General features: G+C 49.3%; 1 protein-coding gene across 5 annotated transcripts; it reads left to right on the plus strand.

The window, feature by feature from the left end:
• The first annotated feature begins 1,520 nt into the window (after positions 1–1,520).
• On the plus strand, positions 1,521–15,513 carry LOC142917377 (hydroxylysine kinase-like). 5 transcript variants are annotated; one of them, XM_076062020.1, is made up of 8 exons: positions 1,523–1,693; positions 2,000–2,146; positions 2,610–2,734; positions 7,007–7,334; positions 10,336–10,478; positions 11,846–12,026; positions 13,176–13,491; positions 14,167–15,513. In XM_076062020.1, the coding sequence occupies exons 4-8, from the start codon at positions 7,010–7,012 to the stop codon at positions 14,339–14,341; spliced, it is 1,140 nt and encodes a 379-aa protein (XP_075918135.1). In that variant the 5' UTR covers positions 1,523–1,693; positions 2,000–2,146; positions 2,610–2,734; positions 7,007–7,009; the 3' UTR covers positions 14,342–15,513. The 5 variants fall into 5 exon arrangements, with proteins under 5 accessions (XP_075918137.1, XP_075918138.1, XP_075918135.1 ...); XM_076062022.1 differs by having other exon boundaries at positions 1,521–2,146; positions 11,880–12,026; XM_076062023.1 differs by having other exon boundaries at positions 1,522–2,146; positions 10,336–10,436.
• The last annotated feature ends 2,209 nt before the right edge of the window (positions 15,514–17,722 follow it).

Below are 17,722 nucleotides of genomic sequence, written 5' to 3' on the forward strand. Positions count from 1 at the left end.
TCACCACTAGTACACTCACCACTACTCACCACTCACCACTAGTACACTCACCACTACTCACCACTCACCACCAGTCACCACTAGTACACTCACCACTGGTACACTCACCACTGCTCACCACTCACCACTACTCACCACTACTCACCACTAGTACACTCACCACTAGTACACTCACCACTAGTACACTCACCACTCACCACTAGTACACTCACCACTACTCACCACTAGTACACTCACCACTCCCCCACTCCCCCTCCCTCCCCCCCAGGACGAGGGACTTTGTCACCACCATGGCCAACACGGCCTTCCTGTCTCACGCTCCGCGCCCTGTCCCTGATGCTGCCCCTGCTGCTGTCCCTGCTGCCCCTGCTGCTGTCCCTGCTGCTGCTGCTGCCCCTGCTGCTGTTGCTGCCTCTGCTGTCCCTGCTGCTGTCCCTGCTGCTGCTGTCCCTGCTGCTGTCCCTGCTGCTGTCCCTACTGCCCCTGCTGCTGCTGTCCCTGCTGTCCCTGCTGTCCCTGCTGCTGCTGTCCCTGCTGCTGCTCCTGCTGCTGCCGCACTGCCGCTTGGCTCCCCGCTGTGCCGCTGGTGGCTCGGCTTCCTGGGCGCTCTCAGACCACAGCCGCTGGCTGTGGTGTTGGTGGTGGTGGGGGTGGTGTTGGTGGTGTTGGTGGGGGTGGTGGTGGTGTTGGTGGTGGTGGTGTTGTCGGTGGTGGTGGAGGTGGTGGTGTTGGTGGTGGTGGTTGGTGGTGGTGGGGGTAGTGGTGGTGTTGGTGGTGGTGGCGTTGGTGGGGGTGGTGGCCGTAGTGTTGGTGGTGGTGGGGGTGGTGTTGGTGGTGGTGGCGGTGGTGGTGGTGGTGGCGGTGGTGTTGGTGGTGGTGGTGTTGTTGTTTGGCCGGATTGAGGGGGCTAAGCCGGCGCGGCACGGGCTAGAGAAGAGATGGAGTGATGTGGTACAGGAGGACGTGGAGCTGAGTGGACTTGCCGATGACTGGTACCAGCGGTGTCAAGATCGGCCTCTGTGGAGGAGGCTCGTGAAGGATGCTACTGGGCAGTTGGAGGCAGTCGCCCTCCAACAACAACGGAGGGCGGAGGAGCGACGCTCACAACAGCGAGCGGAGCGCCGGGTGGCTAAAGCACAGCAGGTTGGCACAGTAGGGGGCACAGGTGGTGCATCAGCCAGTCATCTCAGTCAGTCGACCCGTGGCACCTGGGTCTGCCCCGTGACCTCCTGCCAGCGGGCGTTCGACACTTCACGTGGCCTCAGGGTGCACATAGCCTGGCACAAGCGTCGTGGTGACGTCACCGCCACTTAGTGGCGAATGGCGGTTGTTGTTGTTGTTTGTTGGTGGTGGGGGTGGTGTTGGTGGTGGTGGTGTTGGTGGTGGTGGTTGCGGTGGTGGCGGTGGTGGTGGTGGTGGTGGCGTTGGTGGGGGTGGTGGCCGTGGTGTTGGTGGTGGTGGTGTTGGTGGGGGTGGTGTTGGTGGTGGTGGTGTTGGTGGTGGTGGTTGCGGTGGTGGCGGTGGTGGTGGTGGTGGCGTTGGTGGGGGTGGTGGCCGTGGTGTTGGTGGTGGTGCTGGTGGTGTTGGTGGTGGTTGCGAGTAACCCGAGAAGTGGGCGGTGGGGGTGGTGAGGGCGGCTGGGACGCTGCGCTCACTCCTCACGCTGCTCACTGACCGTGAGGACGACGACCAGGTGAGACCACGCACAAGGATATGTGTCTGTGTGTGTGTAGGTCGACTCAGCCTCAAATGAGTACCTGGAGCGATGTGTAAACATCGCCGCTAGGGAGACAAAGGCGGCCGGGCATGGTGCTGGCCACCCACCCCCTCGTGTGCCGTGCTGGCCTTTAAAGGCGCTCGCTAACAGCACTTGCCCCTACAGTCTGTTAAGGCTATACGGGGTATCTTTGTCTGTGCGCGGCACGGGCTAGAGAAGAGATGGAGTGATGTGGTACAGGAGGACGTGGAGCTGAGTGGACTTGCCGATGACTGGTACCAGCGGTGTCAAGATCGGCCTCTGTGGAGGAGGCTCGTGAAGGACGCTGCTACTGGGCAGTTGGAGGCAGTCACCCTCCAACAACAACGGAGGGCGGAGGAGCGACGCTCACAACAACGAGCGGAACGCCGGGTGGCTAAAGCACAGCAGGTTGGCACAGGAGGGGGCACAGGTGGTGCATCAGCCAGTCATCTCAGTCAGTCGACCCGTGGCACCTGGGTCTGTCCCTTGACCTTCTGCCAGCGGGCGTTCGTATTATGAAATAAAAGGCATAATTTTTGTATGTAAATATCTTATCTATAAACGTCTCCGCGCGCGTGCGCTTGCGAGGGATTTGCCTCTCGAACCGTGGGGTTGACATCGAAAAAAATGTGCCAGCCAGCACGCCCTAAGCCCCACGGTGGGAATAGGCTCTTCCTTTTTCATGTCCGTCACCTTTAAATTAGTCACAGCGATTTCGTGGGATTTCGCTATATGAATTTATTTACTGCGCGACATTGACCGTACCAACTCACGCCAATTGCTTGGGGGGGGGAAGGGGGCGGTGGACCGCGCCAAGTGTTGTGCGTTCAGTGGAGCTCACACCGGACATTTTATTTCACGTGTTTAACAGAACACCCGGCAGCCGCCTCCCCCCAGGAGGGACCCCGGCGGATCCCAGGACACCCAACAGCCCCCTCCTGCTACGGGGCAAGGGATATTGCGACTGCCCCTACTGGACTATGTCAGCCCTTACAGGTAAGTTGTACACAGACCGTCGCTACACATAGCCCATACACGCCCCTCCCTACACTATTATCAAACAAATAAGTTGCCAAATATTACAATGATAATGTTCGTGCGCAGATAATAACTCGGGTTCATTGTTTACTATTCCCAAACAAATAAGTTGTCTGATATTACAATAATAATAATGTTTGTGTGCAGATAATAACTCGGGTTCATTGTTTACTATTATGAAACAAAGAAGGTGGCAGATATTACAATCACTTTCTTTGTGTGCAGAAAAATACTTTTTAAATTCTTAGGTTGCTACATGTTTCCTTTTTGAGCTGTGTTTTTATGACGCTGAGACCGTGCACTGCCAGTCTGTGATGTGGCTTGTTGCCTGCTGATTAATTCACGCCAGTGCACCGCCGCTATTATACACACTGCTAATTTAGCTTTTGCCCATTATGAGTGTATGCCAGTCTATAATCTGTTGCCTGCTTCTTTACCTCACTCAGTGTACTGCCAGCCTTTCATGTCGACTGTATCCTGCTTTTTCAGCTGCTGCCCATATTGCCAGCTTTTTATGTCGACTGTAGCTATGCTTATGTCATTGAGTCGACGTACTGCCACTCTATAATCTAGACTGTAGCCTGCTTCTCAACTTACCTGTGCATACTGATGCTCATTCATGTACACTTATTTCAGCTGATTTCTTCTATGCATTTCTACTATTTCGATTGCTCACGTCACACTATTTGCTGATACGTAGTACTGCGATGCTCATAGCTGTGCCATCATCGGGGATTGCTGTGCACGTCGATGTGTGTGTGTGATTTGATGTGGGGAGCGATAGTGTAGCGGTTAGCGCACTGCGCTATGAACCTGGCGACCTGGGTTCGATTCCCGCTCCCAGCCAACACCAGTGACGATTATCTGAACCGGTCCCGGGCCTCCCCTAGGTCGACTCAGCCTCTAAATGAGTACCTGGTGCGGTGTGTAAACATCGGCACTAGGGAGACAAAGGCGGTCGGGCGTGGTGCTGGCCACTCACCCCCTGGTGTACCGTTCCGGCCTTCATAGGTGCTCGCTAACAGCACTTGCCCCTACAGTCTGTTAAGGCTATATGGGGGATCTTTGTTTGTGATTTGATGTGTGTGTTTGAGTCCATACGTGTGTGCGTGTAGGACCATGCGTGTGTCTGTCTTTTTCTAACGGACAACCCCCGATGTGTGTGTGTGTAGGTCGATGTGTGTGTGTGTGTGTCAGTCCAAGGGTGCGTGTCAGTCCATGTGTGTGTATCAGTCGATGTGTGTGTGTGTAGGTCGATGTGTGTGTGTGTGTCAGTCCAAGGGTGCGTGTCAGTCCATGTGTGTGCATCAGTCGCTGTGTGTGTGTGTAGGTCGATGTGTTTGTGTGTGTGTGTCAGTCCAAGGTTGCGTGTCAGTCCATGTGTGTGTATCAGTCGCTGTGTGTATGTGTAGGTCGATGTGTTTGTGTGTGTGTCAGTCCAAGGGTGCGTGTCAGTCCATGTGTGCGTGTCAGTCGCTGTGTGTGTGTTAGTCGATGTGTTTGTGTGTGTGTTAGTCAATGTGTGTGCATGGCTCCATGTCAGTGTGTAAGTCAATGTGCGTTTGTGTGTCTATGTGTGTCAGTCGATGTGTGTGTGTACGTCCATGTGTATGTGTGTCAGTCCATGTCTCTATGTTAGTCCACATGTGTGTGTGTAAGTCCATACATGTGTGTGTGTGTAAGTCCATGTGTGTGAGTTGATATGTGTGTGTAACTCCATGTGTGTGTATCTAAAGTAGAGTCCATATGTGTGTGGGGCAATGTGTGTGTCAGTCTATTTATGTGTGTGCGAGTCTATGTGTGTGTGTGTAAGTCAATGTGTGTGCGTGGGTCCATGTGTGTGTATATATACGTCCGTGTGTGTGTCTTACTCGATATGTGTGTGTGTGTAATGACGTGTTTTTACGTCAATATGTGTGTGAGTTCACCTTTGTCTGTGTGTGAATCGATGTGTGTGTGAGTCGCTGTATGTGTGTAACTCCATGTGGGTGTATCTAAAGTGGATGTCTATGTGTGTGTAAGTTCATATGTGTGTGTGTGTAAGTCGATGTCTGTCTGTGTGAGTCTATATGTGTATGTGTGTGCGCGTGTAAGTCGATGTGTTTCTACGTGTGTGGGTCGATGTCTGTGTGTAAGTTGATGTGTGAGTCTATCTTTTTCGCCCGGGCAACGCCGGGTACTTACCGCTAGTAAAATAATAAAATATAAAACAATACAATTGTAGTTTTATAAAACAATACAATTTTATTGTTTTATAAAATTGTATTCTATGCTAATTCCTTTGTCAAAGGGTACCTCTGCGGATGTGTATACTTTAACTTAGCTATTTCAATGAGCCATTTCAATGCTAAATTATATGCTAATTCCTTTGTCAAGGGGTGCCTCTGTGGATGTGTATACTTTAACTTAGCTATTTCAATGAGCCATTTCAATGCTAAATTCTATGCTAATTCCTTTGTCAAGGGGTACCTCTGCGGATGTGTATACTTTAACTTAGCTATTTCAATGAGCCATTTCAATGCTAAATTATATGCTAATTCCTTTGTCAAGGCGCTTTGTGTTTTTCTTCTCACACAGCTTAAAGGTCGTGATCTGAGCGTGGCTTCTCACACTCCAGCGCTGTCCTCCAGACAGTCTCGTCCCTTCACCTGATGAAGGCCGCTTGTGTTGTGGCCGAAACGTCGTGATTTTTTGTTATTTTATTTTCACCTACGTGACTTTACCCAATAGAACCAAAGAGTATATTTTATACTTTTTGCATTGTTTACAGTCTGGAAGCTACCCACATGGCAAATTTCAAGTTTGTTGCATGTCGGGAAGTATGCTAAACATTTCGAACAGACACACATATTCACAAATTTTGCTTTTATATATACAGACGAAGGGGTGGGTGACAGCACCACGCCCGGCCGCCTTTGTGTCCCCAGTGGCGATGTTCACACACCACAGCAATTACTCGTTTGAGGCTGAGTCGATCTAGGGGAGGCCCAGGAGCGGTTGAAATAATCGTCACCGGTGGTGGCCGTGAGCGGGAATTGAACTCGGGTTGCCGGGTTCGTAGCGCAGTGCGCTAACCACTACACTACAATGCGTTAAGCTTCCACATGCGTGGGTCACGTGACAGATTTGACGTCACAGCTCACTTGCCGTGCAAAAAAAATGCATTATTGAGCTCCCCCCCTCCTCCCCCCAGAAAAAAACACAAAAGTGTATTTTAATATTTTTTGCGTGGTGTACAGTCTGGAAAGTACCCACATGGCAAATTTCAAGTTTGTTGCATGTCGGGAAGTACGCTAAACATTTTGAATAGACACACATAATCACAACTTTGCCTTTTACATATGTATGGAGATAATTTCGGCCAGGGCTGCTCTGTGTCAGCGACTCTGAAAAATCTGCTGACACCCGGCACACCACGTCCAGTGTGTACCTTTCGCTATCGCCGTGGCTACCGGGGCTGTGCTGCCCACTCCACTCCGCACCAGCGACCCGGAAAATATTCAGTGACAGATTAAGCCCTGATTATTATTCACACAATTACACATCCAGTGGAATTTGAACACGTGATTTCGTGCTTACGGGACAAGGTGTTTACTCGGTGGGCCATAGCTGCAGCTCCCCAATGCTGCATAAACCCACGGTTCTTGTTATAATTCCAGTTACAGTAATGCTACTTTATCAGGCACTGGCTGTATTTCCACTGAAATACACAAGGATAATTCTCTGTTATTACGAATCTTATATCTGACATGTTTAAGTGGTGCTTTTCTGTTCGGTGAAATGTGTTGCTATTAAATGTGATGCGAGCAAAGAGACTTGTTTATTGATCGCTGATCGATCGATTGACTTCATGGCCGAGCGGTAGCGCGTTGCAGATGTTTGTGGTACGAGCCCCACGACCACCCCGGTTAACGCTGTGGGTGTATGAACTGTAAATATTGCGGACTGTCTGCTTCACAGTCGGATGCTAAAGATCTCGGAGATGTAATTTAAATCAGTAGTATGCCACGTGTGTCGGCACAATTCTGTAAATGCGACAACTACTGTGGGCTGTCCGTGAAGCGTAGCGCCTCCAGGGTGTAGCCTCGTGTGTACGCTGAGCTTGTTTCGCACCGTACGTAGCCAACCGTGCTCATCGGAGGCGCCTTGCGCTGCACGAATGGAGCGGACGCCAACGTGCACTTGCAAAACCCAAAAGCTTTTTGATTGCCCTCGTTTTGTCCGTTGAAGACGATGCAAGCCGCGCTGCAGGACGATGGCCGCGAGCACGAGAAGCCGTGCCTCAACGAGTCCCGCGCGGCGGAGCTGGTGGAGCGCCTCTACGGGGTGAGCGTGGCGGGGGTGAGCCCGCTGGCGAGCTACGTCGACCAGAACTACCGTGTGCTGGCGCGCGACGGTCGCCAGTTCGTGCTCAAGGTCACCAACACGCGGGACAGCCAGCGGCCGCAGCTGCTCGAGGTGCAGATGGCCATGATGAGTTTCCTGCGGGAGAGGGGCTTCCCCATGCAGGAGGTGGTGGACAACGTCAGCGGGAAGATCATGTCGCTCGAGAACATCGGTGAGCTGCGCCCGCGTGGGTCCCGGGAGCAGAGACATTGGAGAAGAGATGTACGTAATACTAAATCTTGTTCTACTTGATGTGCGTCTCCATCTCCCTTTGTCTCCCCCTACATGCTAAGGCCTCGGCACAGAGACCCTATCTCTCTGTGCTCCGTACGTTGTGTCTCTCTTTGTGTCTCTGTATGAACTCCCTTCTACTTAGGTGTCTGTATATATATCTGCGGTTCTGTGTTTCCTCTCTCTTAAATTTAGCTCTTCTATGCCTGATGATGATTGCTTGCGTTGCAATCGAAACGTCGTATGCTATTATGTAATTTTATTATTATTATTTCTTATTTCTACGTGAATTTACCGAAAAAACCAAAGAGTCATTCCTGCAGTCACGAAAGTGACAAATCAAGTTTAATAGATGTACAGTGCAGTACAATTGATTTTGCTGCAACTGAACTCTGGCCCCCACAACATAGCACCACGCAGCAGCCTGTGATGCCTGTTTAATGCACGATTGTAACCCATAGAAGCCCTAATCCAGGCTCAACCTGCTTAGCTTTCAGATCTTATGATAGGGCACATTCCAGGTGATTTAGTCATAGGCTGATAGTAATCATACGAACACAGCATTGGTTTATACTTGCAAAGACAACGATCAATATCCGAGCATGAGGCGGTGGTATAATACTGGGTCTCACTCCACTGACGATAAGTGATGTAAAAGGATCGTACTTTTTAGTTTTTGTGAGGTTGGTGGATGTAACGCACTGCTTGTTGGTACTGGCCCAAGGTCCACATTGTGATATTTTGTAAATTCTTCATATATATATAAAAAAAAACAATGTTTGGTGTGTGGGATGAAACTGGAATGACTGCTCACAGCAAAGCCACACGGACGAGACGATAACATCTGTGGTGAGAGATCAGAAGCACACTTGCTGTTTTCTCATCTACTGACCTGCAGGTTGGTAGATATAATGTTTGTACAGTTCACCGACGCCGCCATTCGCCAACTGCACAGTGTGTTCCACCTCCCCACACCTCCGATGAGCACGGTTGGCTACGTACGTATGGTGCGAAAGAATTTCAACATACTTACGAAACCTAAATCGTAATTTTTGTTTCTGCTTATCTTCCCACGAGACCCTGAGAAGCAAACGTCAAACTCTTTGCATCGAGTTCCGGATTTGCTGACAAGGGGAACACGTCAAACCAAAACCATGTATTACATGAACAAGCATAGACGGGAAAGATATGTCACAAGTGATATATTGTAGAGATATGAGAGAGATTTATTCATGATAAAGGTTTTTGGGTGAGATCACGTTATTTATAAATGTGTCATAACCCTCCACCACCCGACACAGCCAAACAGTAAAAAATGTGTCACGTTGACAACACATAAAAGAGTTCACTACTTTAGCCCACCGGTGTGATGAAGAGTGAATCCACAACATTTACAATATTTGAATACGACGTTTCGCTGGTAATTACATCCAGCATCATCGGGCAATTCGCCAGAATGGTTAAGCCCTCACTTGCTCCCGGTCTTAAATAGAGCAGCAGGGTGATGTCATCATTTAACTCATTCAGAGAGAGATTTAATCAGAAATATGATATTTATATGGAAGAGATAGGAGAAAGATCTATCCGCAAGAGGAGAGATTTAGAGAAATGCAAACATGTCGATACAGAGCTTATCTCTCCCCCACACCCACTCCGGCCTCCTGCATCGCATCACTTCTATTAATATTATTATTGTAATTATCATCGTTACACTTGTTTTCACAGCAGAGCCTCACTGAGTATCGGGAAGGTCTTGTCAAACTTTTCAGTTGGGGGGAGGGCGCGGGGGCGACGGTTGTCGTGTGTAATTTCAAGTGAGTATTGCTGACTGAGACATGTACTTAATTAGTTCTTGTAAGGCGTGGCGGGATAGTTGTCCTGTAGACCAGAATGAATTAATTTTGGTGGTTCGGGCTTGGCCCACGGGCTGTAGTTGGGACAACACTGGGCTGCTAAACATTTGTAAAGCAAAGTGCTTCATAGCTCATCGGATTCCTCCAGTAAAAGTACATATTCTGATTATAATGCCTGGGCTAGCAGCGCCCCTTTAAACCCAGGCTCGGGGTTCATCGCGTGAGCTGACATCGCCGCCCAACGCCGTGTTTGGAATGCGAAGATCACGGAATGCCGCTGACCCTTATATTTACGTGATGGAACGAGCGATAAAAGTCGCCTCCTGATGCAGATGGGGCCCCCATTCACCCTGCTCCTAAGTAATTTGCTCAAGCTGAACCCAGGGAATTCAGCTAGACTCGTGGTGCTGACGTATCCATTCTGGCCCGAACCTGGGCGAATTGCCCCCGGTTCCGGCCAGCGTGCGCTAAGGCGTTAGGGTTGCGTGCCACGTTGCAACTTTGGCGGATGCCTTACGCATGGGTGTGGTGAGGTATTATTCCTCTCAAATGCTTTATTTAGCTACAGCGGTTTAGACAACAAGGCCATATAGGAATGCGAATTTCGGAATGCGTTCTTGTTATTAATTTCTGCGTTAATAGTATCGTGAAAGAAAGTCATGAGGAAAAAATCACTCCAATTTACTATTGTTGGGGGGGGGGAACAGAAATACTCGATTCAAGTTGCTTGAGAGATTGGCGTTTTAAAGACTACACGAATTTTATGTGCGTTATATATGGGACTTAGCACGTTCATTATTGTTATTAACCATTTAATGCTGAGCAGCAAATTGTCGCTTAATTTCCTAAAAAAAGAATAGTAGCCTTGGCTATCAGTTGAGCAATTCATCAGAGACCCTGTGTAGTATAGCACGTGGGTAGTAAACACAGGGCGCAAAGTGGTGAGTTGACACTTTGGCCAGACCTTGGAGGTTCCGATATCAGCTTCCAAACAGCTTTTTATGTTCCAGCAAAAGGAAGCGACGGTGAGATTTCACTAACCGTGGTGACCTCTTGACCTCGGTGGCGACTCCTGCTGTGAATTCTCAGACTGCGGCGAAGGAGAGAAGGAGTTCAACGTGCGGCTGCTCACGTACCTGCCCGGCGTGCCGCTGTCCAGGGTGCTGGCAGATGGCAGCCTGTACTACCAGGTGGGCAAGCTGGCAGCGAGCATCCACCAAGCCCTGCAGCAGGTACGAGCGCACGAGCGCCTCTTGACAGGTGACGTGAGACTGCAGGGATTCATATTCTTGTTGCTTTCGGTAAAGTCACCACGTAGAAGGGAAACAATAAAATAATAAAAAATATAAAACAATAACATTCTCACGACGTTTCGACTGCAACACAAGCAATCGTCATGAGGTGTGAAAACCACAACAAGGAAATTAAAAAAAAAATTCTTGTTGTGGTTTTCACACCTGATGATGATTGCTTGTGTTGCAGTCGAAACGTCGTGAAAATTCTATTGTTTTATATTTTTATTATTTTATTGTTTCCCTTCTACGTGACTTTACCGAAAGAAACAAGAATATGAGAATATTCGCCAAAGTAAAGAGGCAAAAAAGAAATAACTCGCAAATTACTTCATTGGGAAATGCGGAGCGATAGTTTCCCCAACCCCTTACTGCGACAATCTTAAAAAAAAAGTCTTGAGTCTCGGCGAGCCTTTTCTCTCGGTAAGCAAGTGTAATGTGACGTAACGAGCCCACTCGCTCAGAACGTACGCAGCTGTTCATAATTAGCAATGTGAGAGTCCTTCCAAGTGATCGAATGGCTGGTTTTCAAGCAACGTATTTTTGTTTCCCCCCCCCCCAAATTTTATTCCAAGCGTCGGGGTGGAGCGGTGGCGCAGTTGTGCGCACACTGCGCTACGAACCCGGCCACCTGAGTTTTATTTCCGGCCACGCCTAACATTCGTGGCAAGTGATATCTGAACCAGTCCTGCCCACCCCCCCTTGTCCTCTATCCTTCACCAACCTACACTGACCAGTTTGGCGAAGTATGGTCAAACACCCTACATGACCAACACTGAATACGGCAGTGCCTTGATAAGGGCTGTATGAGTTGTGCTAATTGGTGCCATGTCATGAGATGGAAAAAAACATCTCATTCTGTGCATCACCTCTGGTTATAGAATGGCCCGCAGAAGGTGATCTCACAAAACTACTTCTCAGATCCATTCAAGTGTCCTGTTACTCACAAATACCAATCAAACATTTGCCAGCCGCACGCAGGACTTGGGCAAGGATTCATACTCTTTGGTTTTTTCGGTAAAGTCACGTAGGTAAAACTATAAAATGATAGAATTTTTAAAAATGTAGTTGTTTTTTCATTTATTCTTTTATTTTATAGTTTTACCTACGTGACTTTACCGGAAAAAAAAAACAAAGAGAAAATAATAAGTCAAGGAGAACATCTTTTTTGAAACGAAGACTATCCTTTGCTAGCTTGACGTTTTGCTGCCTTTAACTTACATGTGTACTCAACTGGCCAATGCGATGTTAATCTCGTATTGCATTTTTTGTCATCTTACCGCCTTCGTTTTTAAACATCTGCATAGTTTGAGCACCCGTTCCTGCACTCCCTGCAACGAGACGATTTCATCTGGAACCTGTCAAACACCCACCTGCTCGAGCCCTACCTCTTCACTCTGGACGGCGACCCCAACCAGGGTCTGGTCAGGGAGGTCATCGCCAAGTTCCGCGAGGAGATCCAACCCAACCTGCACAAGTTTACCAGATGTACGCTCGCCTCGCAGCTTCACCCGGGACGTAGCTCCATGCCTCAGGGGGCGAGGGGCGCTTCAGGCCACCGACGAGGCCTTGAAGCCACGACGGGTGCCGCGTACGTGTGTACGTTGAACTTCTTTCGCACCGTACATAGCCAACCGTGCTAATCGGAGGTGCGGGGGAAGGACAACAAACTAAACACAAAAAATCAGTTCAAAAATAAATTAGTGTTCAATCTAGGTTTAAAAGTGCATAGCTCCAGTGCCTTCCTAATATCGGAAAGAAGAGCTTTTCAGACGGCCGCAGAAGTGCATCTGAAAGCGCGCGATGCGGTGACCGTCTTTGTTTGTTCGATGGTTAGCCAAAAGCCGCTGCGAGGATCACCCGAATTCGCGTGATGGTTTATGCTGCTTGACGAGATCAGCAAGGTATTGTGATTCATTTGTGGCAAGCATTTTCTTTGCAATGTGCTTTACGTGATTACTTTTACCCAGCATACACAGATGCATTACAAGGCATGCATGTAATGGGGGACACTCGCACAGACACTGATCACAGGTGAAATCAAATGACAGGGTTATTACATTCAGACGCTACTGTATATAAATCATAATTGTAATTTCTACCAAATCATTTTTCAATGGATGCTAAATTGTGTTCAACAGTTTTTGTTACACATATCCTCATAATAATAATGTACAGCCCTTTGTCAATGCACTATCTGGACGAAGGCATTCCCAGGCTGTGTAGGGTCATGGGGGTTGTTTTGCCTCCTTCACCATGCTGGTCGGTGAGGAGGTAGGTAGGATCCCAGGACTGGTTCAGATATCAGTGATGTTCTCCATGGCCGGGAATCAAGGGCTCGTGATGCGGTGTGCATACCACTACACACCGCTCCATATCTTGCCCCCGTGCAGGGTTGTACGACGCTGGTGGGTTATTGTAATTCTGTGCCTTTGAAGGCAGGAGAAGAAGTCGGTGATTCACTGAGACTCTGCGGGGGCCGTTCTTAGACTCGCACACGCGGCTTGCGCAACACCAATCGTGCGGCCGGAATAAAAACGGCACGGGCACGAACGATGACGACGGCGACGAGGGGAGGACGGTCAACAATAAAAGACAACGGACGAAATCAAATTCGACGTTTCCCCCTCGCCGCAGGCATAATCCACGGTGACTTCAATGACGACAACATCCTGGTGCAGGAGGTGGCCGCGGGAAGCGAGCAGCAGCAGCAGCAGCAGCAGGGGCCCAAGTCGGCGGAGGGAGCGCCGCGGCACCGCGTCTCCGGCATTGTGGACCTCAACTCGATGATGTTCGGCTACCACGTGTACGACCTGGCCATGGCCATCATGTACATGATGGTGGAGAGCGGAGAGGCGATGGAAGCCGGGGGTCACGTCCTGGCCGGCTACGAGAGCGTGCAGGCCCTCACCGAGGACGAGAGGAGGGCCGTTTACTTCCTGGTGGCGTGCAGGTGAGAGCGGAGGTGGGGAGGGGGGCCGGGGCAGGTCGGGTCGGGTCTGCCCGGATCGCCGTTGGCCGCATCGGGAAACGTTGGCTTCAAAAACCTGTGGCGGTTGCGTAACGAGAATTAATCCAGGTCTGGCGAGAATCCGATAAACTCGATGATTGTGCGGCAAAAAAAACACACGTGCTTTATTATTTATTTAAAGCTCTTCATCAGACCAATGATGAATGAAGGTCTTGCCAATGCCATGTCGATCGTCGCGGTGGTTGACCATACTTCACCATGCTGGTTAATGTGTATTGGTGAACGGGGGGGATCAGTAACAGTTTAGACATAATAATGCTGATTACCATGATGTTGCTAACAGCACTTCTACGGATGCTGCTGATGGTGATGATGATTATAGAAAAGACACTCATAGCAATGTTGTTTACGATCATGTTGCTGATCACGCTGCTGCTGCTGCTGCTGGAGACGAGGAAGATGAAGACGGCGACTTTCCTTCTGCTGGCACTTCTGCTGCTGACCACGAGACTTGATCCAACTATGGCTGCGATTCCTGGACGCTAAAATCCCAGCCGATCAACAAGTCGGCAGCAAAAACCCTCTTGAATAACAAACGATATTAACCGTCACGACAGCAACGGCGACAACAACAACATGGTCTACTTTTCCCCGCAGGTTCTGCCAGTCGCTGGTCATGGCCCGCTACACGATCCTGCGATACCCGCAGAACGCCGACTACCTGCTGATAACGGCACGCACCGGCTGGGTGAAGCTACGCGAGCTCTGGACCAGGGGCCTGGAGGACATGCAGAGGCTGTGGTCCGATGTTGCGGCACGGTACAGAAACTAGAACCGCGGTGGAGATCAAGACGGACGGCGAGGAGAGAGAAGGGGGAGTTTGGGGTGGGGGGGGGCCCACCGTGAGACACGTCCTCCCACTCGCCCCACCGGTACCTCCCGAGGCTTCGCAAGGAACCGGTTTCAACTTGAACGTGGCGCCGTTGGTTTTGGACACGTGCGATCTTTGAATACGGAATCTGAAAAATGTGAATTGCTCATGCCAGGCACTTAATGCATAGGGGAGGTTTTTCGTGGCTTCAGGTTAGGAACGTATTGTTGCTGCATCCAGCGCTGTTGACAAAACGGCGTTCACATGCGCATCCGTGGGTGATAATAATAAAATAGTACTGTCAGAATATTTGTTTCCCGTTCATTTACTCAGGAAATCCTGACTGTTTCTGAGATTTTGTATTCATGAAGTTCCAGCGTTCAGATGTTCGACCAATTCCTTTGTAGCTTGTTTGGCTCGTGAGAGGAAACCGGAGTAACTCGGAGATTACCTGTGCATACGAAAGGTGGTGGGGGGGGGGGGGGTAACACTCGACAACTGCATAGATGTTTTATATTTTTATTATTTTATTGTTTCCCTGCTACGTGACTTTACCGAAAGAACCAAGAATATAAAAAGCGTTACCGTACACCGACATCTGTTGGCCAACTTGCAGCGCAAGGCCTAAAACGTCTGCTTTTCCCAGACAGTCTTCAAATTAAGCACTCAACCCAGGCTCTTCCCCGGTTGAGCTTCAAAGATCTGACGAGATTTGGTGCATTCTGGGTTAATTTTGTTATTTTGTGAGTTGCAGTTGCATTCAGATATTTTTTTTATCTAAACTACAGTTGACCTTAGAACCCTCAGACATGGGCGTGGGGAGTCCTGGCCTCGTGAAAGATCAGTCGACTTTCTTGCGTTGCCATGACCTTCCACTCGGCGGACTTTGGGAACGGTAGTGGGGTGGGGGTGGTGGGTGTTTGATGATTTTGCTGTAAAGGTTTCCTCTACAAAAGTGGGACACTCCTGGGTTTTGCCACCAAGTACTAAGTCATGTTTTGCAGAGGGGTCAAATACTTATTTCCCTCATTAAAATGCAAATCAATTTATGAAATTTTTGACATGCGTTTTTCTGGATTTTTGTTGTTGTTATTCTGTCTCTCACTGTTCAAATAAACCTACCATGAAAATTATAGACTGATCATTTCTTTGTCAGTGGGCAAACGTACAAAATCAGCAGGGGATCAAATACTTTTTTCCCTCACTGTAAGTTCGATTACAGGGAATGACTATAACATGAATTGAAAGCGATATCTGGACCCCTTCAAACAAACCGCATTGACCAGTGTGGTGCAGTATGGTCAAGTAACCCATATAATATGGGGAAAGGCATCATCCAGCAGTGGATTGATCTGAGGCTGTGAAAATTGGCTAAGCCTCGAACGCAGATGCACCACGTATACACTGCCGCCTCCTGTCTTATGCCATTACCGACGAGAATGTTGCCCTCTCATACTAAATTAAAACTTTTTTATTTTACCAGGGCCCACTGAGCTGTAAAGCTCTTTTTTTTAGAAGCGACCTGGCCACAAATGATAGCTCAACGAAGTGGCTTATCGTGTGAAAATTTCTAGCAGCCAAATACTCCAAACACATGCTTCTGAATTGGGAGGGAAAAACCGGAGGACTCGGAGAAAAAGCCACACGATCAAGGGGAGAACATCCAAATATACAGCAGCAGGCATCAGTCGAGATTGAACCAACGACCTCCTGTATACCAGGCGAGGTAGTTAACATCTGGCCACTGTGCTTGCAGCCCATCTTACCCGAGTGAATGTGAGCTTGCATTCTGTGCTCTGGTAACCCGTAATTGTACACAAGCGAGAGTGAGAAAGTACACCGTCAGTTTTTCAGGTCGCCCTATCCGATGAGAGCGATCAAACACAATGTGCGATTCTCAGAGACAGCAATAATATAATCCCATTCCTCTAGAATTACTGTCAGCTGTGCCCCTATGATAGGAAAGGTTATGCCACTCTTCAGAGGTATGGGGTGCTCTCCTTTCCTTCTCACCTCATCTATGCCAACCATGTCACGATGTATTTATTTCAATTGTGCCTCTCGTTCGCCAGTCTGATTCTTCAGCTTGTGTACGTCTTGTATCGAGTAGGTGGTGTGGCCAACACCACGCCAAAGGGGTCGTCCATAAATGACGTCACGCACCTGGGGGGGGGGGGGGTCAGACATTTGTGACGATGCGTGACGAGGGGGGGGGGGTGAGAAATGTGACGTCACATCAAAATGCGCAACTTTAAATAAATATAGACAACACGCTCCACTTAATTAAATAGACTTGTTAATAAATGTTTTCTCCTACAACATCAGAGTGCAGCGGCACAATAAATACGCACTACAATGACAATAGTTTAAAGCGATTTGAAGCATGTTTTATCTTTTTTTTTGGGGGGGGGTCAGACATTTGTGACAATGACGAGGGGGGGTCAAAAATCGTCCAAAATCGCGTGACGTCATTTATGGACGGCCCCAAAGCCGCTTTTGTCGCCCCAATGCTGACGTAATCCACAGCACACCAGGTACTCATTTAAGTCTGAGCCGACATAATTGAGGCCCAGGAAGTCACCGTTGTGACCACATACACACGCACGAACATTCGCCAATGCGTCATCATCGCCACTCCGATCATTTAGCGGCCGACGACAACGACGACGACGACGATGTCTGGGGCCGCTCTACCCGATGCAAGGATTCTGCCGACGGCTAAAGGCTCCTCCTCCCGTGCGCCTCTGGCGATGCCCCCCGAACAGCGCTGTGCCGAGATGGCTGCGTCAACGGCGGGCGCTGCGCGGCTCCCTGGCGTGTGCACCTGCAGGGACGGCTACTCGGGGCTTCGTTGCCACAAGCGTACGGCCACCATCTGCTGCTGCTGCTGCCGCCTCTCAAATCCCCGCCGTCAACTCTTCGTAGAGAGAGATTGGGGGGGGGGGGGGGGGTATCCGATCGGGATTTCCTTGGCATTTTTCCATCCAGTCCTCTGCATTCTCAAACTGAAGTTTGTGGGCCAGTCTTCCACGGTCCATTCGCATCTCCCATTAGTCGCCATTGAAGTGTAAATTGGACCGTATCGCTGCATTGTATTGCAGGCTGCTGATTTTGTGGGAAGTGAAAAGTGGGCCGCAGAAAGGTGTATCTACTGGCTTTACGAAACACCTGTTGTAGCCTATAGTTACCTGTGTACTAGAGGACATCGAAAGAACGGGTCAACTCCTTGGTAGGTCGGTAAGCTGTACAATGTGGTTATTTATATAAGCATCGTGTCTATCTGTTGATTTGAGAGCTGGAATCGAGACATTCTTCCATATAAGCTGGTATGCTTGATTTGTC

Source organism: Petromyzon marinus, unplaced genomic scaffold (assembly GCF_048934315.1).
Source record: "Petromyzon marinus isolate PM22_M1 ecotype Great Lakes invasive population unplaced genomic scaffold, UKy_Petmar_22M1.pri1.0 PM_G_Scaffold_47, whole genome shotgun sequence".
Taxonomy (NCBI): Eukaryota; Metazoa; Chordata; class Hyperoartia; order Petromyzontiformes; family Petromyzontidae; genus Petromyzon; species Petromyzon marinus.